Here is a 26251-nt window from a genome sequence, read left to right as displayed (position 1 = left end):
TGCTAAATAGAAGGTCAGTTCTATGCTTCCATGGCGTTCTGTTATAAGCATGTCTTTCCCACTATGAGGGAAGCGGCCTATCCCTTGGTATCCTGAGCTTGGTGCAATGCTCGGCATAAAGGTTGAATGAATGTAGACATCTATCAGCTTACTAAGTGGTAGGTATGGAAATGTTTAAATTCTGGTTCTCTAGCTTCTACTCCTATGCACTTTCCCTGTGTTATATCGCATCCCAAACAGGCACAATAATAGCCAGCACTGGTGAAATATTTCCAGGTAAGAAGTTTTCAGGTATGAAGTTCTTTGGAAACTGAATAGTATTATAGAATTTTGGATGTGGAATAAACCGTAGATGTCAGTTATTTTCATCTCCTACACACCAATTCATCCATTCATTCATTCATTTAGCACCTGCTATAATAATAACAATAATGACAGCTAAGATTCACTTCACACTATGAGAAGCTCTGGCTAAGTGCTTTAAATGAATTCTCATTTAATCCTCACAGTAACCCACTGAGGAAGGTCTTATAAGTTCAGTTCTCCTAGTGAGGAAAACGCAGCTTAGAAAAGAAGGGGGCTGTGCCTTATTCATGGTTGTATTCCTAAACTAGTAAAGAGTGGAGCAAGAATTTGAATGTAGGCATTTGGAGGCTGCAATCCTTCCTCTTGACTGCTGTGCTATGTGCGGGAGAGACAAAGATGAGTGAGGCATGGTTGCGCCTTTGGGGACTTTGTGCTCTATTTACAGGAGGCAAACATGTCAACAGATAGACTGCCCACAGGCATCTCTTCTAGGCCATCTGTAACCTGATTTTTGTACCAATGTAATTCCCCTTAATGACTAATGGCTGGTCAGAAATCCCCAATGAGGCCAAGGTTCAAATGGAGGAAAAAAGGCAATGAGATAGATCTTGTATGATGGGAGAGAAGGCAATTTGGCTGTTGTCCCACTCCCTGGGACTCTGATGCATATGATTATGTCAAGCTATCATTGTTAAGGCGGTCTTCAGTATTTACAGGGCACTGCTAAATGAGATGATGAGTGTTGGTCCTCATCCCATCAGCTGGGTAGATTAATCACCTGATTCCACTTTAAGACCGTCTATCAATTAGGGTGTCCTAGAAAAAGGATCACTGAGCCTGGCTGAAGTCCTGTGAGTCTAGTAGGTGAGTTCTCTGGCTCTGTCCCGCTTAGGAAATAACAACAACAATATTAACCATTACCACAGCTGCTCTTTATGTCTTAGATTTCTCTAGGTGATTTTATGTTCTACACACTCTCCCTCCGAGGGTATAGGACAAAGAAGTTCTGCTGGCCTCTTTCTCCAGACATCTAAGGTCTGAGGTAGGAGAGCAGTCAGAGCACTAAGAGTCAGAATTTTGGGTAAAATTGGAGTTGCTCTTTGCGACTGGAGATGAAGACTCTGAAATTCTAGGACCTTGGCTTCTGAAATACTTTTCTGTTGCCGTAAAGCTAAAGCTGGTCATTTCAGCTCACTGGTGTTTGTGTTTTTGTCAAGTGAGTTATATAAAACTATGCATTTTAAATAATTGATACTTATGGATTTGTTTGTGTCTGTGCTTATAATTTAGTACTTCGGATGGGTAGGCTTTCAACAAAGCGATTCTTTCCTACTACATCTGCTTTGGATTAATCTCACTTTAATTGAATGCCAAATACATTTGCAGAAGCTCAAAAGGTTGAAAACAGTAACAGAAGCTCTGAAGGAATAATACTTAAGATGGAACCGTAGGGCCTCCTGGGTTGCATAAGCTTCCTTACCACTGAGCTAATGGAATATTTCAACCTGAAATGAGCCAGCCATACTTTGTTTGAAGTCATCCCTCGGTGATGCAAACAAGCATAAATATACCAGGCGATTCCAATTCAATAACTGTGGCAGACTGGAAAGAGGATTTTTTCTCTATGAGAGCTCCATAAGTCATCCGAAGATATCGCTGATGTTTTAAAGGAAGTACATTTGCTATTGTCAAGGTTGCTCTCAGAAGAATACCTTGATGGTTGATCAGCTAATTGGGTCTAACTGGTATATGCGCATGGTTTATACATCATGCTGGCGTGAGCCCACCTGGATCTTGTTTGATCATACCTAGTATCACACCTAGATACCTAGGAACCAAGGACATACATAGGTTCTCAAACTTCAGCATTCATCAGAATCACCTGGAGTGCTTGTCAAAACACAGATTGCTGTGGCACACTCTCAGAATTTCTGATTCTATACATCTGAGTTAGGGGCAGACTTCTAATTTTGAATAAATTACATGAAACAGAGAGCAATGGAAAACCTGGCATATCTTATGGCCAAAGTGCCACCTTCTTCAGATGGGTCTCACTATTCTGTACTATCCTTTTAGTCTGACTATTTCCTTCAGGATGTTAATATGTGAAAACGACACTTTGCGTCAAAGTTTTCATTTATTGTGCACCTGTTATGAGCCACAAGGGAACTGAAACTCAGAGAGATGAAGCAACTTACCCAAGGTCACACAGCTAAGACTCAAACCCAGTTTGTTGTAGCTCTGAAGTCCTATCTCTTGCCACCATCCATCTCTGCACAGCTTCCTTAAAGTCAGCTGAGACGGGGGTAGAGCACTGATAGAAATACTTGTATCCAGTACTGTGGGCCCATATATGCTTATGAAAGTGTTTCAGTTAGAATTAGAAATGATTCCATCTTTTCCTTTCTGAGCAAAATGTACTTTTCTAGACTTCAAGGAAACTAGTTGCAGTACCTCAATGCGGAAAGATCGACATTCTCTCCTCCTAGAATAGGAGAAATCTATTGACAAATTCTTGTACTCTGGGCCATCATAACGAGTCTTAAAGGCTGGTGCCCTGTCCCAGCTTCAACTCAAAAACTCAAGTCTGAGAAATTTCCTTTCCCGGCCTACTACCCAATTTTAAGAGCATCCCAGAACAGAACCAGGTTGCATGCAATCAATTTAATTCACATACAAATGAATATTTAGCTGCTGTGGATTCTTTCAGTGTGTTTTTCTCAGAGAGGAGTTTGTTTTTATCACTGTTTTACACCTAATCTTTGATCCTCTTTTATTGTGCTCTTCCTCTGACAGCACTTGGTCAATCTGACTTTTGTACTCTCTTTCCCCCCCACTCCTTGTGGTTGTCTTTCTTTCTTGACTAAAACCTGATTTGCTCTCTGCATTGGATATGTATAAGAGTGCAGCATCCATAGCCTTTGTATATTTCCCCTGTATCTTAACCTTTATTCTTGATCACAACGGACGCTGTAGGAAACACCAGGTAGGTGTAGAACCCCAATCCCCGTGTGTATCTTTATCACTACTAACAAGCAGAGGGAAAATAATTGAGTGTGGATAAAACCGAATTAGTAAACTGCAGGAAATAGCCAAAAGATATTTTCTTCTAAGTTTGTAAATAGGGCTTTGGCATACTGATTCAAAGTCCCAGCTAAGGACTCGACATGGACCAGACACATTGCATTCTTCCTCCATCTTCCAAGGACATGATAATGGCAGATGGATAACCCCAGTTCACATGCAGAAATGACTCCATGCTGCAGCTGATGTTGCAGCCTCAATGGTTGAGCCTTTTTGCTTCATTATGTTCTATCACCTATTCTGGAAGCCATTTGGATGGGCTCCAGATGTTCCATAAAAGGTGGCACTTTTTATAAAGAAAAACGCTTAGTTTTCTTGTTGGCAGCACTTAATGAGTGTGTTCTCTGAAGATAGCAGAGCACCCTGCAGAGGATTCATTCAACACACTATAATTTCCGCCATGCTTGCTCACTGTCTGACTTTACAACTGCCCCTTTGCCTTCTCAAGTGCCAGAGGCAGTAATGGGGTCAGTTAGAGAGCTTCCTTCAACACTTGCGAATCTATCCTCTGAGACTTCACTCGAGTTAAACGTCAGGAGAAAATTCACCCTTCTGTTTTTTTTTTTTTTTTCATTCATTTAGAAGTTCACTCAGCAAAATGCCATTTCCAATTCTGTTCTCTATTAAAACACTGCCGTTGATAACATCACCGTAATTTTTACAGTTTTTTCCCCCTTAACCATCCAATGAAGAAAGGAGATGGGTGAAAATGTATGTTAAGTGAAAACATAATATTATATCTTCTTTTACTTTCGTAAAGGGTGTTAAAACAGATTCATTAGTTTTGACTAAATACAAGGTTTCCATGAGGATTTCGATAAGTGACATGACAATGTTGATACGTGCACTCAAGACAATGGAGATTAAAACTGTTTTGAAAATATATTTCTCTAATATAGCTTGCATGTTGGGAAAGTTACAGAATAAATATATGGTAGATATTTTTCAATGTAAGAAAAGGATTTTCAAGGCAGGTATGTCTTTTCATGAAACACCTTTTGTGCCATGATGAGCTAGCCAACAAAAGATTTTTTTTTTTGGTTTCATAAGAGAAAGTAATTTATAATACTGATATGTCAATATGTTTTTTCAATAAACTTTTCCCCAGATTTTCTTGAATTCTCGTCAATGTAAGAATTCTAATTATATGTCTTCCTCCCACTTTGAAAGTGGCACAAGGTGCTCATTTGCAGTTCTGCTGTTGAAGTCGTCACTAGAAGTGTCACGACTCAGTTAACAATGCTTTATTATTCACATTGATCTTTTTTTATAGTGTTCTTTATCTCAAAAACATTGTAAATCAGATATCTACCTCCCACTCTTTTGTTCATTTGCAAATTTTTTATTATTCTAGTTTAAGAAAGCAATGGTGTGTCAAGAGTCAGTGTATACTGTTTATGTTCTCCTTGCTTCAGAATACTTTTCTCTGTAAAAAGTGAAGATGCCAGGAGCACGCCTAATTCCAACTTCTTTATACACATTTGTAAGAAACTTTTGTTTCTCTTCTGGATCAAAAGAGGTTTGGTGTTTCTTGAATCCATGAAGATGAAACAATGGAGGGAAAATATATTTTAGTGATAAGAACAAAAGTCCTTTAGATTGATGTTTAAAAAAATATACCATTTGCTTCTGCCTCAGTTTCTCCCTCTTTATCTAAGTATATGGCTTGTACTGCGGCAATGCTATTTTACAGTTCAAGATATATAGTGGTGCTATTGTTGAAATAACTTTAAAATGAGCCCAATTTAGACAAATGGTGCTAGTGGAAAGAAGGCCGCCCTCCTAGGACTTAAAAATCGTGGTATCAAATCTTTGTTCCATCACCAACTACCAAGTTGTTCATCAATATGAGGCTTATGTAATTTAAAACAATTTGAAGGAGTTCATGTGAAACATAGCACCTTAATCCTGAATTCATCTCTGTATGGAAGAGTATGGTAATCATGTGAATTCATCAATCTTCATTAAAAAAAGATCTCTCAGAAAATGCCAAAAAATATCCAATCTAACAGATGAATTCAGAGCAACACAGCAATCAATAATTCACTCACTCGTTCAGGAAACATTTATAGAAGTTCCAGTAAATATCCTAACTGCTGGTAGACACAGAAAGATGAATAAGACCTGGTCCCTGCCTTCAGAGTTCACTCTTCAGTGAGGTGACAGGCACTAAGACAACTTCAATAGCAGGTGATAAGTGGATAATAGAGGTATGTACACAGTTCAACATGGAAGGATGGAAAACAGTATTTAGCAGAGCATAAAAGAGCTTTGTGGGGAGAGAGAGAGAAGGGACTGTGGGAGTTAAGGTGAAGCTTTTTATGTTATCTGTGGATTTTAAACTTTAGCCATTGGAGCTGTGGTTCTTGATCTCGGGGGGGTTTAGGGAGGACCCTAAGGAAATATGTGGATCCTCTCCTTGGAAAAATGCACCATATGCAGACATACAATACAGATTCCCCACCCGTGCCCACCCCCTCAACACACAAACTATATCCAAGTTTCCTTAACTCCTATTTAAGAGCCTGAAATAAAGGTTTTAAGTAGCAATAAAATAAGATCATATTTTTGTCTTAGAAATGCCAACATGGAGGATGAATTATAGGGAAAGTAGAGTGAAATCAGGATTCCAGTTATTCTTATTTAGCTAGTCTCCTTCAAATTAACCTGTAAACCAAGCACAGACTTCTCCCCTTCACCCACACTATTTTTCTCTGAGCTACTATGATGTCAGTCTTTCTGAAGTTTTCTGCACCTCTTTCTCCTCACCGAAGAAATAGGAGCATTTCAAGAAAAAGGACCAAATGCTTTAATGATTAATGGACCAAATGCTGCAGAGAAGGCAAGAATACTCCAGGCTGGAAAACAAACCACTAAGTTTGGCAATTGGGTGACTTTTGCTAGAACAATTTAAATAGCTGGGTAAGGGTAGAGGCAGGTTAAAATAGGATGAATGGGAGAAAACGGAAATAAGAAAGCAGAAAAGTTGAACATATATTGCTCTCTCAATAGGTAGTAACAGCTAAATACTTCTAGAGGCTTTTGATGGGCCACACAATGTTCTGTGAGGCTTTCAATGTGTATGCTTACATAAATCCTCACCTTAACCCCATGGGCTAACAGCTGTTATTATCCACATTTTATATATGAGGATGCTGAGACACAGAAAGGTAATGAAGTAAAGGTAAAAAGTTGTGAATTATAACTACAGCTAGTAAGTGGCAGAGCTGGGATTCAAACCCAGGAGTTCTGGTTCCAGAAAAGATGAGCTTTTAACTGCAATCGTGCACTGCCTTGGATAAAGTAGACTTCATAGGTAAATAGTAACATCATAGTAAAAGTAATATAATAAGTAATATTGATAATATAGTAGTAGTATAACAGTAATTAGTAAGCAATATAAACTATATGCAAAGGAGGAACTTTGATGATATCAGTTTGAATAGGTCACCCCTTTTATTTGGATAATGTGTGCTAAATATTTCAATATTTGGAAGTGAAAATGTGCAAACAGTAGTCTTTACTACCCCTAAGTTTTAGAAGTTTTGGTATGAAGAAAGACGTTTTGTAGAGGTGAATATCTACAATAAGATCTAAAATACTACAATAATTTAAAAATATTGAAGAAAATATAACACTATATTATTTTGTGTTTCACTGTGCCTGGAAAAATCTTTATAAACAAAAATCTTTTCTCTGATCAAAGTTTCATTTGAAATATAACCCATATTCAGCATAAGTATTTTTTTCCTATCTCTTAGAAGGAACTGTTTGTCTTGTAACTGGTGTTAAGCTACCCAAAAAATCATGTTTCACTAACAGAGAGGTTCAGAGATGGTCTCTGTTTTTTTAAATATAGCACAAAAGTTTTGGAGAAGGATCCCTGGTATGTTTGTTCTAAGTTGTTTGTCCTTTTTCTGCCTTCTAGTTATATTGAATGAATACACATAGGAGAGGAAAATATTTCCAAAGTCAATTTACTGGAATTTGGTGAAACACTCAAGATTGTTTGCCTTTTATAAGTATAGTGCTAAAAATGTTAAAAATTAAAAACAAAAAAACAAGAGTTTCATACTTTTATAAAGCAAAATGTATATCCCTCCGATTAATTTTCTTCATTAATCATTCTTTGTTAGACAGCACTCAAGTTTCATTTGTATTATGGTTTTCTTTACCTACTAAGATATATAGCTGGGTTATACCACAAAATTCCTTAATTCATTCAGTAAATGGTATTGAGGTCTAATATGTGGCAGATACTGTACTAGGTGAGTAGAAACTCAGATAAAAGATGTAAGTCAGTTTTCACACAGCTTCTAGTCCAATAGCAGGGTCTAATAAAGAGACGCTGAGAATTCCATGTACTAAATGCTGTGACAAAGGTTATGGGGATACCAGTGAGAGGCACACAGCCCAGGCTCTGTAACAGAAGAGGTCTTCCCAGAGTAGATGAATTAAGAGCTGAATCTAGAGGAAGAGTAGGGAAGATGCCCTGTTTCTTTCATAAAAGCATAAAACTTTTTGCGAAAAATTTGTTTTAAAATTATCAGCATCCTGGTACACATGTTAGAAGAGGAACCAGCAAAGGAGACTGAGGAGGAACAGTCAGGAAGTAGAAGAAAAACCCAGAGACAGCCAAGGAAGGTGAGTGTGTATCAGAATTTAGTGGTCCACAGTGCCAGTGCATATATTAGGGACATTGTATATTCAGAAAGCTCCTTATTTGCGTATAATGGTGTAGCCAATGCTTCAAATATGGCTAAGGAAAATACTGTCAATTACTTTATCTTTAGCTCACAAAGATTTACGTTGGTGACAGAGACTGGCTGGATGCATACTGAGCCAAATCTACTTTTTCTTTCTGGACACACAGTGAAACTACATTTTCCCTCCTCTTTGCACCTAGGTGGGGTCATGCAAATAGTTCTGGCAGAAGGGATGTGGGCAGAAATGATGGGCCTCACTTCCAGGTTTGTCTCCTAAAATATGTCACATGTTTCTCCACATTTTTTCTTTACTTATTGGGAAACTTTGAGCAAAGAATACAGTAGTAAACCCTGAGAAGCCCCCTAGGGATCGCAGAGGCACAAGATGAAAAAGACCTGGATCCCTGAGTCACCACGTGGTAGAGAGCAACCCAGAAAGGTCTACCGGCGTTGAGCTTTGGGTGGCCAAGAAGGGACTTTTATTAAGTTAGGCCACTGAAGATTTGGGAGCTGTTTTTTGTAGCAGCTACTGTTAATAAATCTGAGTAATGTTATGGAATACAACGCACGTGTAAATTAATCAATAAATGTGTTTCAGTGTTTATTATAGAATACCAATGATAAAAAATATTTAGTATTTATTGAATTCCAGGATTTGTACAAAGTACAATATATTTATCAGATTTTATCCTATAAGAAATGCTAGGAGGTAGGTACTCTTACTGCCATCCCCATTATAATAGTTAAGAAATCGGGGGCTTGGAGAGTTGGAGACATTTACTTAAGATCATAGAATTAACAATAGTGTGGCCAGGATTTGAATCCATGCTATAAGATATGAGAGCCATCCACTTAACTGTATATTGTCTCCCATTGGTGGATACCATAATACATGTTGAACAACTAATATCTTGTATTATTTCTTTCAAGAAAGTGAACATGGTTTACCAACACACAGTATAGTTCCCTTTATTCTGTAGATGAATGTAGGATATCCATTTCACCCTTAGTATAACAACAGAAATTCTTTTCACCAGTATCTTCCTTCAGAAAAATACGTATTTGTTTGTGGGCTGGTGTCAAACTCTTACTTTTGACGAGTAAAACTATTTGGTTCTCAAAACGTCTACCAACTCATTGTTATCATTAGGCAAATAACAGATGATTCATATATACACTCACTTTTCTAACTCTAGCCAAACGGATGTTTGAGTAACAACAGAAACCTCTCTTGATTTCCCTGATATAAGTTGTCTATTTATTATTTATCATTAGTATCTGGTTTCATTTAACAAAACCAAAAGGAGCTGTGATAACAGCAAGCTGTAATGTATTAGTCAAGGATTCTAGTGTTTTGGTGGATACTTCTTCCAAGTGGTGGTTTATCTATGGAACAAGTTATCTCATCTCTTCATCCTCCTTGGGCTTTGAAGGCAAGGCTCCATGATGACTCCAAGAGCCAAATACATATGCAAGTATGGGGCAGCTGCATGCCCCCGACCCCCATGCTTGTACAATAGCTTCCTCCTCCCAGGTGAGAGAAGAAAGTCTGAACAAACAAAGCTCTTTATTAAAAAGGTGAGCTTCAATTTGAAGAAAAAGACCACAACCTGATCACATTCTGCTCCTTTTCCCTGCTCACTGGCGGGATGGATTGACCCTTACCAGGGACCGGCAGCCCTTAAGCACAGCAACACTGACCACTGCTCTGCATTTGTAGCAATCACTTTTTTACCTCTCCTGCCCAAACAGCCCTATTGTTATCAACTGTAAATGTATTAAAAACACAAAAGGGCATTTTAGGATGTGTATCGTGCATGAAAAATATTATTGCCTAACAGGCTCCAATTGGCAAGGGAAAAGAGGTTTTACTGAAGGAAACAGCGGTAGCAAATAGCGAGCAGTGCACAGGAAGGTAATTGTTCCTGTAACATCGGCGGCGCACGTTCGCTTAAGACCGAGGCTCCTGCGCTGCCTCATCCACACCCAGAGGACCTGCTAGACGAGCCGCCGCCGCCTCTCTCCGGGATCAAGCTGTCAACGCAAACTTGCGTTCTTTTCCTTTTTCTGAGCTAAGCTCTGCCCCCAGAGCTCCCGACGCCTTCCTGAGTGAAAGCTCGAAAAGAGCTCCCTTCTAAATTGCATCCCGCGCGCCGCACTCTTCAAACTGACAGAACAAAAGAGCCAAATTCCAAAAGTCTGGTCTGAGTGACTTGTTAGTTGCGCGGGATGATTACCTCTTAATGGGCTCTGAGAACAGGCTGTGGTCGTCTCGACGTTGCTTAACTAGACCTTGAAGAGTCCTCTCCTAGTTAATTACTAATTAAGGTTGATTTCCTTAGTCAGCGAAACACACACTAAAGTGGGGGTGGGGGGGGAGAGAAAGAGAGAAGAGAGGGAGCAAAAAGAAGTCCCTACTACGCTCCCTCACCCTTCCCAATTAGTGGCAATGAAATTACTTGGACCAGGAGTCGCAAAAATTCTCATCTGGAAGGACTAAACAGGCTTGCCGTGGTGTGTGTGTGCATGTGTGTGTAGGTCTTTCTCCCTTTCAGAACTGATGCTACACCAAATAATAGCCCTGTTTTCTTGACGGCTGTTTAGCGCTGTGTGCTCCCAAAGCCTTATTGTCTGCTCCTTCCGCCCTGCTCCCCCCTAACCGTTAATGAATATGTTCGACTGGCCAGGGTCACTTTATTATTCTGACATAATGAAGTGGGGGATGCGATTTCCAAGTTCTGAGGCTGACACTGGCAGGGTGATGCTTTCACCTCGAGGTGCCCCAACTGTATACTCGGCACACTTGGAAGAATAAACATTGATCTGCTTTCTGAGGATGTGCGCCATGTGAAATGTTAATGCTTTTAAACGACTTCGGACATACAAAGTAGCTATTATTACCTCTATTATTATAAGGTATAAAATCGCCGAGAGTAGCTCATCTTTACCCTTTATCATCATGATTAGTGCAACACGTGTTGCGCGCCCACTGTATTCACACCACCGCTCGTGGTACCGTGATGACATTTGGAGACAAAGACATCGATTCTGAGACTCCCCAACAACAGAGATAAGGACCATTCTCAACAATAAGGTGGATACATGTTGTTTTGTGGACTACCAATAATTAATGTTTATTCCTTCATGGGGCCTCGCTTGTTGTTATGGGGTGGGAGATTTTCCGCTTGTCTTCCCTGGGTAATTCATTCTTTTGCACAGAGAGAAGGAAAAAGTTGCCCATTGCCTAAAATCCTTCTTGCACTAAATTAAAATCATAATTGGCTATAAAAGTTTGAGGCCCCTAAAAGGGATGGGGTTAATATCCGATCTTTGGTTTGGCAAAATAATTTCCTGGAAAGTTTGAGGTCTAAAAGTGAGTTCCCCCCAAGCCTGGTGTAGGAGATGGTCATAGTTAAATTGCTCTACACAGGAAAAAGCTCAGATTTGTGGTTTGGGTGGTGCTGGTGAAGCTTGAGGGAAAGAGGAGTTCAGCAAGATGACAAGAGGCAAGGTCTCAGCGTGGAATAATGGCCAATGAGGAGGCCAAATGCCACAGTTAACAATATGGCTATCTAATACTTGATTTTAAGTCACTTGCTAGCTGGTGCTTTGATGGTAACACCCTCTTCCCTGTTATTTTCTCACTTTTGTTGAAATTTAGTAAAAATCTATTACACGCACAATCTATTGTTGATGGCATTAAGAATAAAGAGATTGAAGTCATATCCAGTGAAGCCAGCTGAGGCTCTAGGTAGACCTGAGTAAGATGTGGAAAAGTATTTGCAACGAGTGACTTGGGATCAGTTATGGGACAATTCTGCTTTCCTCAAGGATTCTAGACACTTGAAGAGAGGGCTAGGCTGACATCTGAGTTATACTTTTATTTATTGTTACTCATTCAACTAATATTTATTGAACATCTGCTATGTGCCAGGGGCTCTGATGGCATTTGGAAATGCGAAAGTGAACAGTACTGAGAAGATTCTTTTACTTAGTACAGCTGATGGTCATAAGTAGTGAGAAGCACATAAATCTACTTTGCTGCAATTTAGAAATTTGTAATGATCCTTTGCGATCTGCCCACAGGCCAGCTTTTCTATTTTCTTCCCCATTTCCTCCTTGCTTCCTTTGTTTTAGGCAAATTAATTTCTTCATTGGCCCCTAGTTTTTCAGATTTTGCTCAAGTTGTTATCACATGTAATGGCTTCCCCTCCTTTTCACCTAGTCAAATCTTTCCAGCTCCTCTTTAAAGCCTGCCTTGGACCCCCTCAGCCTGAAGAAACCTCAAGTTTTTCTGATTTAATTGGTCTGGAGTCCAGGCTGGGCGTCACAATTGGTAACAATCGCCAAGATGATTCTAATAGGTAGCCAGGGCTGAGAACCACAGTCCAAAAGTGTACATATAGTCTTATTGGTGCACTTTCCTACGCTTGCATTTTACTACAAAATTCCTCTGGTCCTTTGCATTTTATTCCATCCCCTATGGGAAGAGAAGGGGCCCTCCTCCTTTTAAAGATGAACCTCTACAAAAGGGGTTTGCATCCTTCTCTCTTTCACCATCCACAGGTGCGTCTGTATCCACCAGCATCCCCTTTCCCTGCATTTTCAGTCTCACTCTACTGACTCCTTCCTCCCTCTGTGTGGATGCTGAGGGCACCATAGCCTGAAACCCTCCCTGCACTAATTTCCCCATCACTAATTCCTCAGAGGAGTCCTTAACACATACCGCTTCATTATCCACTCATTCCTTAATCCCTCACAATTGGTTTCCATCCCTACGTAAATGAAAGCGATCTTTCAAAGCTCATGTGGCACTACCTGCCTATTTGTTTATTGGCTCCAAGTTAATCCCACCTGCCAAATATTATTCTTCCTAACATGTAGCTCGAGGTATTAGCTACCTGCCCCATTGACAACCAAAAATAATCATAAAATTAATTTTTAAAAGACCAGACTCCTTATCCTGCCAGTAATTTAACCCATGCTTTAATAGAAAGCTTTCTTTTATGTAAACAATATTTATTTATTAAGCAAGCAACATATAGATAGATTTTGGGTTTATTAGGAAGATTAGCCCTGAGCTAACATCTGCTGTCAATCCTCCTCTTTTTGCTGAGGAAGACTGGCCCTGAGCTAACATTGGTGCCCATCTTCTTCTACTTTATATGTGGGATGCCTGCCACAGCATGGCATGCCAAGCGGTGCCATGTCCTCACCTGGCATCCAAACCAGCAAACCCCGGGCCACCGAAGTGGAATGTGCGCACTTAACCACTGCACCACTGGGTCGGCCCCTAGATACATTTTTATTGTGAAAAAATAGCTCAAGCAATACAGAAGTGTAAAATTAAAAGAAAAATCCCCAATTCCCCACTGCTGCTGGCATCACTCTTTCTGCTCTTTACAGAGGTGATTCCTGTTATCAGTTGGAAATAACTCTTTTCCAGACCTTTTGCTTACATTAGTGAACATATGCATGTTTGATTTTCACTTAGTGCAAATGGGCCATCCTGTATTTATTAATGTGAAGCTGGATATTTTCCCTCATTAATATGTCTTGGAGGGGTGCTCATTTAGATCTGCGTCTTCATAGAGAGCTACTGTGCAGTCCTGCCTCATACAGAAGCGTCGTAACATATTTAGGCAGACTTTTATTGAGGAATGCTTAAAAGCTACCTTGCTGTTTATTTCCCACCCCTCTCATATGTGTGATCTTCTAACTAAATGAGAAAGCACATCTCACACTTTTCTCTCTTGGCCTCTTCGTGCATACCGTTCTTTACTTATTCCTGAAAGAAACTTCTACTTAGCCTCCAAAACCCAGCTCAAATGTTAACTTAGACATGGAGTCCTTTATGCTAACTCTAGCTTAACATGATATCTTTAAGAGATTTCCCAGTCCTTCGAGGACAGAGACTGAGGTTATTGTACTCCCACAAAACTTAACATAGGGTCCTACATGTGGTAGACTCTGAATCCATGTATTGTGTAAACAAGTACACAATTTTTAACCTTTTGTTCTCTAACATGTATGCACAGATAGGCTATAAGCACCTTCAAGGTAAAAACATATCTGAGTGTGCCTTGAAAAATGCAGATACGTGATGACTTGTATGCCAGTGCTACAGCAACTGTACTGTGGACATGGGCAAAGATGGAGTTCTCCTCTCATCATATTGCACCAAAAGTGCCCGTCAGTCAGTATAGAAATGTATACACAGAAATAAGGATGAACCTACCAGAATCTGCAAGAGGATTTTGAATTGAGCTGGATAATCCTAAAAGAAGGGAAATTAAAAAGAATTATTTGCATGGATATCTATTGTTTTGTTTGTTCATTTGCTTTTGCTTGTCCAAGATCCCCTTCCATTATTTTTTTTCAGGAAGGAGAACCCCACTTCCCACTGCAGGACCTATTCTATGTAGCTTGAGTGGAACGGCCTTGCCGACCTCTGCTACATGCAGAGTGACGTGGTAACCCCAGTCCTCTGTATCCTAGCCATAGTGTTTGTATGGGATGGTTGAGAGTCAGGTAGTACCCATCAGGGTGTTCTCTGAGGCTTGAGATTAGCATGCTGAGGATGAGTCTGCTCCTGCTTTGTGTGGTGGAAAGATAATGTACGCTCATGACTGACAGAAACCCTCCTTCCTACCATGTGTTAAAAGTCTGAGAACAAAGCCAAAACAAGGGGCCAAAGAGCCTAGAAAATAAGGTAAAGGCGGAGCACTGAATTCCTCTTTGGGTCCCTGGACTTACTTGCTTCGGAAGCTTGTCTACCTGAACATCCTAAATATGTGAGTCTACAAATGCCCTTTACCGAAGCTAAGTTGTCTTTCCATGATCCATAATGGAAAGAGACTCACAAAATTGTATAGGAAGTTTAATTAATTTTGGATATCTCTTCTGACTCTATTTTCTTCTTATCTCTTTTTAAAGCATGTATCCTGATGAAATTCTCTAAATTTAATTGTTTAGTCTCTGCTTTCTAACTCTGAAAATGTTCACAGAGTGGAAATGTTTAATTTTGTGAAGGTGTGCCAAAAATGATTTATAAAAATGGCTTCAAATTAAAGACTGGATCTTATGCTAAAATGAGTAGTAAGAAACTGAGATGTGGTATCTACTGACCTGGTCTTTCATCAGTCCTATTTAATTTACCTCAGTGAAAAGAGGGGATGGGACTTATATACATGAGTACCTACTCAGTTCCACTATTTCATGAAATTTACCCCTTTCATGTAGATACTGGTATCCTGATTTGAAAAATTTTTAAAAATCCAAATGATTTTGAGTTCCATTCTTGCCCAACATCACCGAGCTGGTTAGGTACAGAAGATTCAAGACTAGAATCCAGTTGAGTCTGACTTCTAAACACTCCCTCTTCACCATCCAGGATGCCATACAATTGGGGGATATTGACTGTGCTCTCTGTTCTCGAAGCACATTTCCAACTATTAGTCCACCGACTTGACTTTCATGGCTTGGCCATTACTGTTCTGGGGGGAAAAATCATTTTCTGGGGAAAAGTATATTGCTATACAGAGAGTATGAGATTGGAATTGGGAGACATGAATTCTAGTCCTGTGATCTTTCCATTAGAGAGCCCTGTGATTTGGGAGCTCCACCTTTCTAGATCTTAGTTTCTTCCTCCATCAAATAAAAGATGTGAGAGCCTATCATCTCTTGAGTCTATTCCAGCACTGTTCCACTGCTAAGTGCTTCCCCAGAACCCTGTACTTCCCCATTAGAGATCATGTCGCCTGTATTATGATTATATGCCAGAAGCAGTGATGTCCTGTTTGACTCAGCATTCCCCAACCACGAGCCCAGGGCCTGGCAAATAGTAGACGATCAATAAATATTTGTTGAATAAATAGATGAGGGAATGAAGTCTATTCACTTTTGTGTATAAAACACTACTTCTTTATTTTATTTTTCAACTGACCAAAGAGTGGTCTTTGAAATTGCAAAAAATACTTCTAATTTTGCTCATGAGAAGTAAAAATAGGTTAATGATAGATTTAAGGACTACCATACTCTAAATATCAGCATGGATTTTAAAGAGGACTTTCCTTTATTCAAGGTTCAAGATAAGCAGAGTTAACTCAAATTTTTAAAATACGAGATGTACTTTAAAGTGTAAAATGGTCATTTTAGGTGGCCATTGTAATTCAGCTTTTAAAGCTTGGTAACTGAGCCATCCTGGTGAACCTTCTGTGTGAATGAAACCTCGCTTAATCGGCTTTTCCTACACTATTTCATCCTGGGAAAGAAAAGCAGTAGCTAAGCCAGAAGCGAGCAGGATAACAAAAAAGGAAGTCTGCGGCCAAAGCAACAGAACTACTTTTTTTTTTTTTTATCCTTTCACTTGTGTTTGTGAAGGAGAAGTAAGAAACATAATTTTTTGTCTTTGTTTAGACATTGGACAATACAAATCACAAGAACATATATTTTTGACATACTATTTTTTGGTGTTCTTTGGAATTTGGACCCTAATTAAAAAATATGTGTTTCCTAGCCCTTCTTACTGTGAAAATGCTTGGCAATATAAACAGATGCACTGGTTGGCTTTTAATTCTGACACCAGACTGTCTGAAATAATAGCTCTAAGAAAGTGTGAATTCTTTCGTTCCTCAAGCTTTAATTATAAGTACTTAATTTGTTTCTCTTTCTATCGCTGACTATCCTACCAATCTGGTTTATTTCTCATCTGGCAAAACATGGTGCACCTTAGAAGCCCCTCATTTTGAAAAGTTTATTCTGCCTCGGAAGACAGAAACAAGCTAAAAGTTTGAGTTATTTTCATTCTCCAGGGCACGTCACTGTAATTTAACAATTAAGATATTAAGTGATGTTCTAAAAATTTCGGTAATATAGGCCTGTAAGATGACAGAATGAGGATCTTGATAAGCAGTTTGAAAACACTGAATATTTCTCATAAAAGTTGATTCGTCATTTGAAAAGTGAGCCAAGTTAATAGGTCACTAACTCATCTTGACCTTTCACAGTCAAAGATATTCCTCACTTTCTGTGTCCACCGTTTTTTACACCTCATCTCCAATTTGCTGCCACAATGTTTTTTAGCTGTGGGACTGACTGTGATGATACTGATTTCTGTAATTAGATGAGATACCACATATGGCACATTAGCCAAAAAATTCATCAGGTGCTGAGAGTAGGGATGTCTTGGAAGAATCACTAAGTCTGATCTTCCTGAACATTGTCGTATTTCCACTTTTAACACTTCATTATGTAGAGATGTGTTTTTATGTTCTAAGGGCAAAAATAAAATCAATGAAAGGCAAATCATCGCTGGAACTCATGAGAAACGTAATGAAGAAAGGCTCATGCTTTTCCTTCCAATTGGTTTCTTTCCAAGTCTATCTCTATCTATGTATTTACATTCCGAGATACTTTCACCAATTATTTCGGACTCTACTACTAAAGATGTTTGTATCCTCATTGTATATATGCTGGAAAGAATGACTATGGCTAAAATATAATGAGATTTGTATTAGGAATTGTTAAGCCCTATATTTTTATTATCTCATTTTAATCCCCATAACAATCCTTTAAGGTATTATTATTATTATTAGCTTCATTTTAGAGGTGAGGAAATTGAGATTTAGTGTGGCTAAGTAACTTACCCAAGAACACAGAACCAGGAGGCTGTGGGAGCAGAGATTTGACCCCAGGAGGGCCAGAATGTTTCGTGATGTCCCTGCTGCTGCTTGCCATTACAGCTATTAATACACCTAATGCTTTACACACATTCCTTCCTAAAAGGATTTTAGGAATCCTTCCTGAAGGATGCACCCTGTTTATTCCTTCCTAAAAACCCTTAACATGGGGAATATTATACCCATTTTACAGATGGAGAAACTGAAACTCTGATAAAGTAATTTGCCCAAGCTCACTTGTTTCATAAGTAGTGGAGAGAAGCTTAGAATTGAAGTCTTGCCTGATTTCAATAACGTGCTCAAAACCTTCATCCTAAACTGCAGAATAATAACATTCGTTTAAGGCTTTAGAGTTTATTACCGAAATATAGTAGACAGCAAAAAAAAAAAAAAAAAAAAAAAAAAAAAAATTCTTCAGGGTACAATGACTGAATAAACTATCTTAGATGCCAGAAAGATTAGAGAGAAGGGTAAGGGCCAATGACGTGTATTGCTGTTTTTGACATTTTTACAACAGTAATGAAAAGGAGTCTTGGGGGACATGTATTTCCAGTGGTAAAAGCAGAGCCTGGGGATTTGGGCTCCTGGATCATCTTTACAACTCTCTTTTACAGGACACATCATTTAACTCGTTTGCCTCCAATTAATCTGCCCCCAAATTACGTTGGCCATGATCATATCGCTTCAGAAACACTGGGGAAAACACACGGTGAGACTCTCTTGATCTTTTTTGCAAAAATGCAAGTATTACTTTGTCCATTTTTTCCTCTTTCCCATAAGTAGAAAATTTGTTTATGTGGAATTAGATTTTTGAGAATATGACGTCTCCGTGGCCCTTGGATTCCATGACACGCTTTGGGGCAATAGCTTGGACAGCAATGATAGCTTCTAAGTTGTTTCCTGTTTTTCTTGGTCTCCTTGCAATCCTTGCCAGAGCTTCCCTCCTTCTCTGCCGCATTAGTAATGCAAAATGAAATTCATTGTGCCCATTATATCTGTTAAATGGTTTCCATTTTAACTTGAGAAAAATGTATTGACGTTCATGTGTTTGGCATGGAAAATGTGTATATCTATCGAAGATAGCAACTTGTCTGTTGGAATTACAGTGCATTATGTATAATGCTGCTTTTAGCTGTGCATGTACATTTCCTGGAATCTTATTGTGTCAGAGCTTGGAAAGTTTACACAAGCATTGGTAATCTAATTTTTGTCTGGTGGGTGGCTGTGGAAATATGGAGTATTTGAGAAAGCAAATGTCTTGGCCATCTGTGCCAGGGAGTGGTTTGGTGGCAGGGGTGTCTAGTCAGGTGGGGTAAAAAGCATCCATCAAAAAAAGGTTTTAAAAATATTGCCCCAGGCCTAACCTAAATATTAATTTCCCAAGAGCAGAAAGATATAACAGTTATTGTGACATGGTTTTTAGCACATTTCTGGTTATTCTTTTTAGGAGTTCTGATTGTAAGGTTGAGGAATCTGTTTTATCTTTCTCCTGCCTCTTAACAGTAATCCTCCTCTAGACTACATTGTTTCCTATGCCTTTTGTCTTCTGCAGACATGAGTCTTTGGCTCATGAACATCTTGTTAAGGTCTGTTGAGGATTAGGGGCTGTGACACAATTTTCTTGCTGAGTCTTTTTATTGGGGATTTTTCAGTTGGTTTGTCTTGGAGGTCTTTGAAATGTCTTCTATCAAGCAATGATTTTCATTTTTCTTTGTTCTCCTCAAAATTGGGGTTATATTCTGCTCAACTGTTCCTGGGGTCTAGGTAATGAATTGTATTATTTAATAGGCGAGTGTGAAATTCTGCGTGCAGCTGCTGTACTGCTCTGTCTCTCAGAGTTGCTTAAATCTCACTGCACTGCTGCTGAACTGTGATGTCGTTTTTTGTTTTTTAGCTTGAAGTGTATTTCCGTCATCCATCTAAAGTAGGATTTCTTAACTTCGGCACTATTGTCATTTGGGGCTGAGTAATTCTTGGTTTGGGGAGCTTGTCCTGTGCGTTGTGCAATGCATAGCAGTGTCTCTGGCCTCTACTCATCAGATGGCAGTAGCACCTTCCCTCTGTGTCTCCAGGTGTTCCTAATGTCCCTAGGGGTGGGGAGTGGGGGATGAAATCATCCCGTTTGAGAATCACTGATCTAAAGCAAGGTTGAAAGACAAGGTTGGTGCAATGTAAAGGAATTTCCATAAAAAGCAGTGAACTCAAGCAATGTAATGACAATGCTGAGAGAGCTTTGTGTCTTGGAGGATACGTGGAGGAACTGTATCACGCATCCCTGGAGAAAATACTGCCATAATTGTCTATAGTTTTAGACTGAGTAATGGAGGAGGTAAGGGTCACCTTTTAACTGCTTTCCTTCTGATCTGCTAATTATCTCCCCACCCTGCGATGCCTTTTATCTCGGCTCTGCGAAACTGGACTCACATAAGGAAGATTCTAATTCTTCGAAGATTTTCTACCTTAACTACTTTTCTACCCTAACCTCCCTGCTCTTCTGTTTCCCTCACTGGTTTCCTTTGGCTCAAATGGGATCATGGTGCCCATTTATTTCTTTAATCCATTTCACCACCTAATAGTACATTCTCTTCTGAGGATGAATTTTAACAAGATGCTGTCTACTCATAATACACTTCAGTAAAGAACTAATGTTTACCATGATGAGTATCCTCTGTTCCGACGGAAAAGCAGAGATGCCATTGACCACTGCCGTATAGACTTTTTCATGTTGAACTTTTTCTCAATGCCTCTTTGAGTGAGTTCCATCTATTATATTTAATAGCAATCTTATGGGCCTGTCAAAAGGGCTTCTTCTTGCTACTGAAATTGCAATTAAGATAACAGGCAAACGAATGAAGTAATCAAATGCATCTGATGATAATATGGAGATTATTTTTTATTTTTTTTTAATGCTACAAAAGCTGTGGAGGTATGCTAACAAATCTATTTGATCAATATATGGGATGTAAAAAGAAGAGGAGACAAGATTGACTGATGAATAAAATGAAACTGACACAAACAGGCTGACAGCCAGCTGTAAGTCTCTTTAGGGCAAATGCAATTAACTTAGAATAATAGACTCAAATTTGATGGTTAGAAATGCATTTTTATTAACAATCACAGGCTGAATCCTTATGCTCTTATGAATAAAATGGTACTTATATTTTGTGCATGTGTGTGCATGCATATATAAATACATATACATATGTCTCTGTACGTATATATCCATGCCTCTCACATTCCTATGTGCTCTGCTTACAATTTGGGTGGAAAAGTTGATTTCTAGAATAATGTACTTTAAAAAGGAAATTCATTCATAAATTGTCTCCAGGACTATAAATTCTGAATATTCTCCCAAATTACGTATATAAAAATCACGCTACTTATCTGGTGCTATTAGACATGAAGCCAGTGAGCCCTAGTCCCAGAACTGCTGGTCCTTTGGGGATTGGAATTGCAATCAGGGATTTACAGATTTCATTTTGAAGAGGAGAAGTCATTACTAGAAACCTAAGCTCATTTCCTCTCCTTTAATAGCTATTTTAAATCATTCATTTAGAAAATACATTAACTATTTAGGGTACTTGCAATGCATTTCTCTTGGCGTTAAGTCTGCATTTTTTAAAGAGTTTTCTTTTCTAAAATTATTTCAAAAGAAGATGAGAATTAGGAAAAAGAAGACCAAATGACTTTTTGGTGGTATAAAATTACTTTTGCATAAAATTTTCCTCTCTCATCACCTAAGAGGAAACAACTTAAAACTTTAACAAAATATTAGAATAGTATTAGCAAACTCCTTGAATGCCAAAGAGATGAAAAAAAAAAGTGTGTGACCCTTGGAAAATTACAAACTGGACTTTGAATATAATTAAGAAATGGCATATGGTCGACAGCCTGTTTAAATGAATTTGTTAATAATTTAAAGAGAAAACAGTTTTAATTCTGTAGTGTTTACTTAACATTGATTCCAACCTTAACCAGTAATTGGGTAATAAAAGGAAAAAAGATTATCGTAAAAAATAAGTAACTTTATAGTGGAAATAAGTAACTCAGAATGTGGAGTCTTGCATAAGACAGCAAATTGCTTTCTATATGTATTTTTTTTTCAAATGCAAAATAAAGCTCCCTGAGTTATGTAATTGCTATTCTTCAAAAGGACATCATGAAGGTTGACAATTTAAAATGTACTCTTCCTGTCATCATCCAATTTTTTTAAATGCCTACTGATGGTGTTAAAAACAATCTCCACCGAGGAGGGCTGCCATTGCCAATTTAGGACACTGGCTTTGTTATTAGCGTAGGCATTTTAGGTGATCCTCTTGCTCTTCCCGCCTGCTTTGTTCTTTTGATATGGCAGGGAACTGAAATTGACAACAGCCTCCATTTATATAACAATAACTTGCATTGTTAAATATATATGTGTAGATAGACAGATAGAGAGTTCTTTTATTCCCCAAAGATATCAAAGTTCACTACACACCCTGAAAAAACCCACAGAAATATGCAGATGCTTCTGGGGTGAACCATGGCAACTATTTAAAAGCATAAAGTATTGACAGCCTCGAGATTCTTGAAATAGTTCATAGTCATTTTAAATTTTCAATATTTTTATCCCTTTAGAAAATTTCTGTTTTCTTCAGGAGGAGGAGAGGATAAAGGTCACACTTTGTGACTTGTGCGATAAACCAGAAGCGTTTAGGAAAGAAGCTGGGAATATAATTGTCTAAGTCTACAAGCTTAGGAAACCTTTCTGCTGTATACACAAGGCTGAGGAGGCTGCTTTCTATCTCAGTCATCGTGTGATCCATTGCATCCATTAAAACAACAGAGAGTGACCTCAAAGTGGGGAGTCTGAGGACTGGATGGGCACCACTATAAACAGAGTTACCAGATTTACTAAATAGAAGTACAGACTCCTCAGTGAAATTTCAATTTCAGATAAATGACACATAAGTTTTTAGTATGAGTATGTCCTATGCAATGTGTGGGATAGACAATACTGAAAATGACAAAAGCCTACATTTATATTAAAATATGTGGGATATTCTTAATACTAAAAAATTAAACATCATTTATCTGATATTTAAATTTAACTGGTATTCTCTATTAAAATTTGGCAATCCTAACTATAAAAGCAAGGCTTAGTGTACTGTTTAGAAAGTAGGTTACAATTGGGGTAAAGAAAGTTTTTAGGAAAAAAATAGAACTTTATTTTTTGTTATCCTTAAAACAACATTGCCATCTTAAAGATTTGTAAATCTCTTTTTCTCACAGAATAGTAACTCACAATATTATGTTTAGATGTGACTCTTTGCTCAACAATTCATGATTATAGGTCTCGAACAGAATATTCTTGAACAATATAAGGTTTGGGTCACAGCATAATAATCCATGGATGTCTGTCTGTCTCCCTGACTGCCCATGAAGGATAGAGAATTTTTTAAAAATTTATTTTCCGGAATACCAGATATGGTGCCAAACAGATGGTGGGAACTCAACCCGTGTTACTTGAATGAATTTATTTTCTGATCATTGAATTTATTTTCTCTTCTTTCCCTGACTTTTTGTCATTTCTCTCCATTTTCAGACATAATGATAATATTCCCCTCTATAGTTTCATTTCCATTTCAAGATATTCTTCAGCATGCACGAGATAAAATTTGACACCCTCTTGGCAGTAAGGTAGAGGCAGTATTTCTCTGGCAGCATTTCTTACAGGGCTGGGACTAGTTTAGGTTTAGATGGTTGAGGGTGACTCTCCTAGAGTTGGGGAGAATTAGTGAAGTATTATTTTTTAGCCTACCAGGAAAGTAGGATTATAGAAACATTTAACTTAAGATCGTCAACTGTACCCTTGGGCACTTCATATGTATTCTTACTTGTGTAACGTACGTTATCTATTATATGAATGTATTAAGAGTTTTCTTGGAAGACTTTAAATTTATAGAATTTTTATCTTAGGCACTGTACCAACTTTTGAACCACCGACCCAAGCTGAAACTCCATTGTGTTAGAATTTTAATATGTAAGATTATATCTGTCTTAAAACTCAGAATTTTATGACCTTTTAATAGAAAAAGTAAGTCTTTTTATCCCCATCATCATTGCCATTGGTTTTGTTCCTGTTGTATACATGCTATGGGAGTTTGCCAAGGAAATACGAAGGAGGAGGGGTGAGGGTAGCAAGAAGCAGAATGAGATAGAACCTTAAGGAAGAGTCAAGGTTACAAACACACAAAGTGAGATTACAGTCATCAAGAAAACAGAAACTAGAAGTATTCAAAGAACACAAAAATAACGTCAAATTTTTTTTCTCTTAAGTTGTAAGTTTCTATTTTCTGTGGTAAAGAGTTGCTTACTCTACTTTTAGATTATATTAGACATTACATTAACAAACGAAGTAAAATTTTCAGTCAAGATGATCAAAATGAAAGTTCAAACAAGTCAATTTAATCCATATTTTTTATTATTTGGAGGGCAGGGAGGAGAGTGGTAGAGGAGATGGGCTAACATTTATTGAGTACCTACTACTTTCAGGCTCTATGCCCAGCAGTGGGAATACTAAACCGTAATCTCTGACCTCAGGACTCTTTGACTCATAGTCTAATGGGAGAGACACACAAAGGAAGTAAATGATTGTAATGCATTGTAGTTAAGTGCTATAAAGACAGTATATTGTACTGCCACGGTCCCATGTAGAATGTTATCAACCTTCTAAAGAGATTGGGGGAATGTCTTCACAGGGGAGATAACACTCGAGTTGGGTTCTGAAGGAATTTATCAAGTGGACAAAAAAGCATTTTATGTAGAGGGTATAACAATTGCCAAAGCATTGAGTCATGAAGCAGCATTAGAAGCAGACTGATTTGATTGGAGTGTAAGGTTCAGGGTAGAAAGAATTCCAGGAAATGGGACTTGAGAAATACACATAACTCAGAACTTGGAGGCCCCATATATCATAGAAAGGAGAATTTAAAGCAGGAAAATACATGGTCAAATTTAGAAAGAGAATGCTGGCAGCAGATTGGAAGGGACAAGAGCAATGTTTGGGCTCTTGCAATCAATGGTTCAGACAGGAGGTAATGAAGGCTTAAACAAGATATCCATTCAAAATTGGAGATGGACAGGATGCAACAAATTCGAAAGTTAAAGAATTCAAGAGCTGAACATTCTGGGGAGTGGTGATAAACCTGGTTAGTGTATAACAGGATCGTATTGAGTAGGCTGCCATGTGTGATGTGTTTGCTGATGGTGGCCTGTATGACTCAGATGAAAGGAAATCAAGAGAAAGAAAGCAAATTAACTTTGTTGATGGTAAATCAACTTAGAAGGAAATGGGCTGGGTTGTTTTACAAACATTATTCCAATTGATGACTTCACAGCCATCTTTTCTTCCTGTGAATTTTATCCCAGTTACCTGAAGAAGAAACTGAAGCTCAGAGACGCTATGTGGGATGTAATAAGTTCATAGAGCCAGAAAACTACAACACGGATGTCTGTACTCAAGTTGGTCTAGCCACAACATCTCTGATCTTTCCTTTAAATTTCAAAGCCTCAGACTGACTTCGGACAGATGTGCGTGTTTGTACCAAGTTGAACAGAGATTTAAGTAATCTATCCAAAGGTATGAAGTAGGTTTCAAGAGCTTTGTGTCTTTAACATTTCCTAACCAATTCGAGAGGACAGAACTAGATTCATTCATTCATTCCCTCAAGATTTCTTTTCTGCCTTCTTTCTTATTTGAGTCAAAATTTAGAGCTACCTCAGGCTTTCATGTCTAAGGGAGGAAACTTAGCATGCTGTGAAAGTATGAACACTGGTTTGGATGAAATTTAGCAGAAACTAACAGATGCCGCCATTGTTGTGACCACCATGTCCCAGGAGAAAAGGGAGCAGAAAATAATTAAATTTCTATTTATTCCCTTATATCTTCTGTGTTCTGATTAATCATCCTTTTCCCTCTCTCCATCAGGGCTGTCCCTGTAGGTCTAAGTGAATTTTTTCCTGAAATATATCATTGCAGGTGCCCCTACTGTGAAAATGGAAAGAAATGTAATGTTTTTGGCCATGGGAGAGCTGCCAAGCCCAGAGTACCAGTGTGATGAGAGTCATCCTCCCTTTATTCCTCCCTTTCCCTTTTTTGGATGTTGATGAGACACTAGCGTGGCATGAAGCCTGTTTGCTCCTTGCTGTATTTATTTTGTTAAGATTAGAGTTGCTAAGATACGGTAGTTATTTCAAATGGTAACCGCTGATGCCAGTGGTCATAAAATAAAGAACTAAAATTCCTTTATTTGCTAACTCTAATGAAAAACATTCTTGAGGAGGCGAGGGAGTTTTCTGGCAAAAAAGTGAACAGTATGCCAAGTGGCCTATGTTATAGCACATAGTTAGATCCACTGATCCAGCTGATGTTGAGCTATTTTGGTTTAAAATCTAGGGAGAACTTCTAGTTTCAAGTTGCTTATTAAGTTATTG

At 38.4% G+C, this 26251-nt stretch overlaps 1 protein-coding gene across 3 annotated transcripts in view; it reads right to left on the bottom strand.

The window, feature by feature from the left end:
* The window catches only part of MDFIC2 (MyoD family inhibitor domain containing 2), a 101454-nt gene that overhangs the window by 25025 nt on the left and 50178 nt on the right, over window positions 1-26251 (bottom strand). For 2 of the 3 annotated variants that reach the window (XM_070238612.1, XM_070238611.1), the window contains exon 3: window positions 14335-14373. The exons of the other annotated variant lie outside the window; for it this stretch is intronic. In XM_070238612.1, the coding sequence (XP_070094713.1) occupies window positions 14335-14373 (39 nt within the window). The remainder of the gene's footprint in view (window positions 1-14334; window positions 14374-26251) is intronic. 3 annotated transcript variants of the gene reach the window in all.

The sequence above is a fragment of the Equus caballus genome, chromosome 16, assembly GCF_041296265.1.
Source record: "Equus caballus isolate H_3958 breed thoroughbred chromosome 16, TB-T2T, whole genome shotgun sequence".
In the NCBI taxonomy this organism is placed as follows: domain Eukaryota; kingdom Metazoa; phylum Chordata; class Mammalia; order Perissodactyla; family Equidae; genus Equus; species Equus caballus.
Note: the sequence above shows the minus strand (reverse complement) of the source record. Positions and strands in the feature narration are given on the sequence as shown.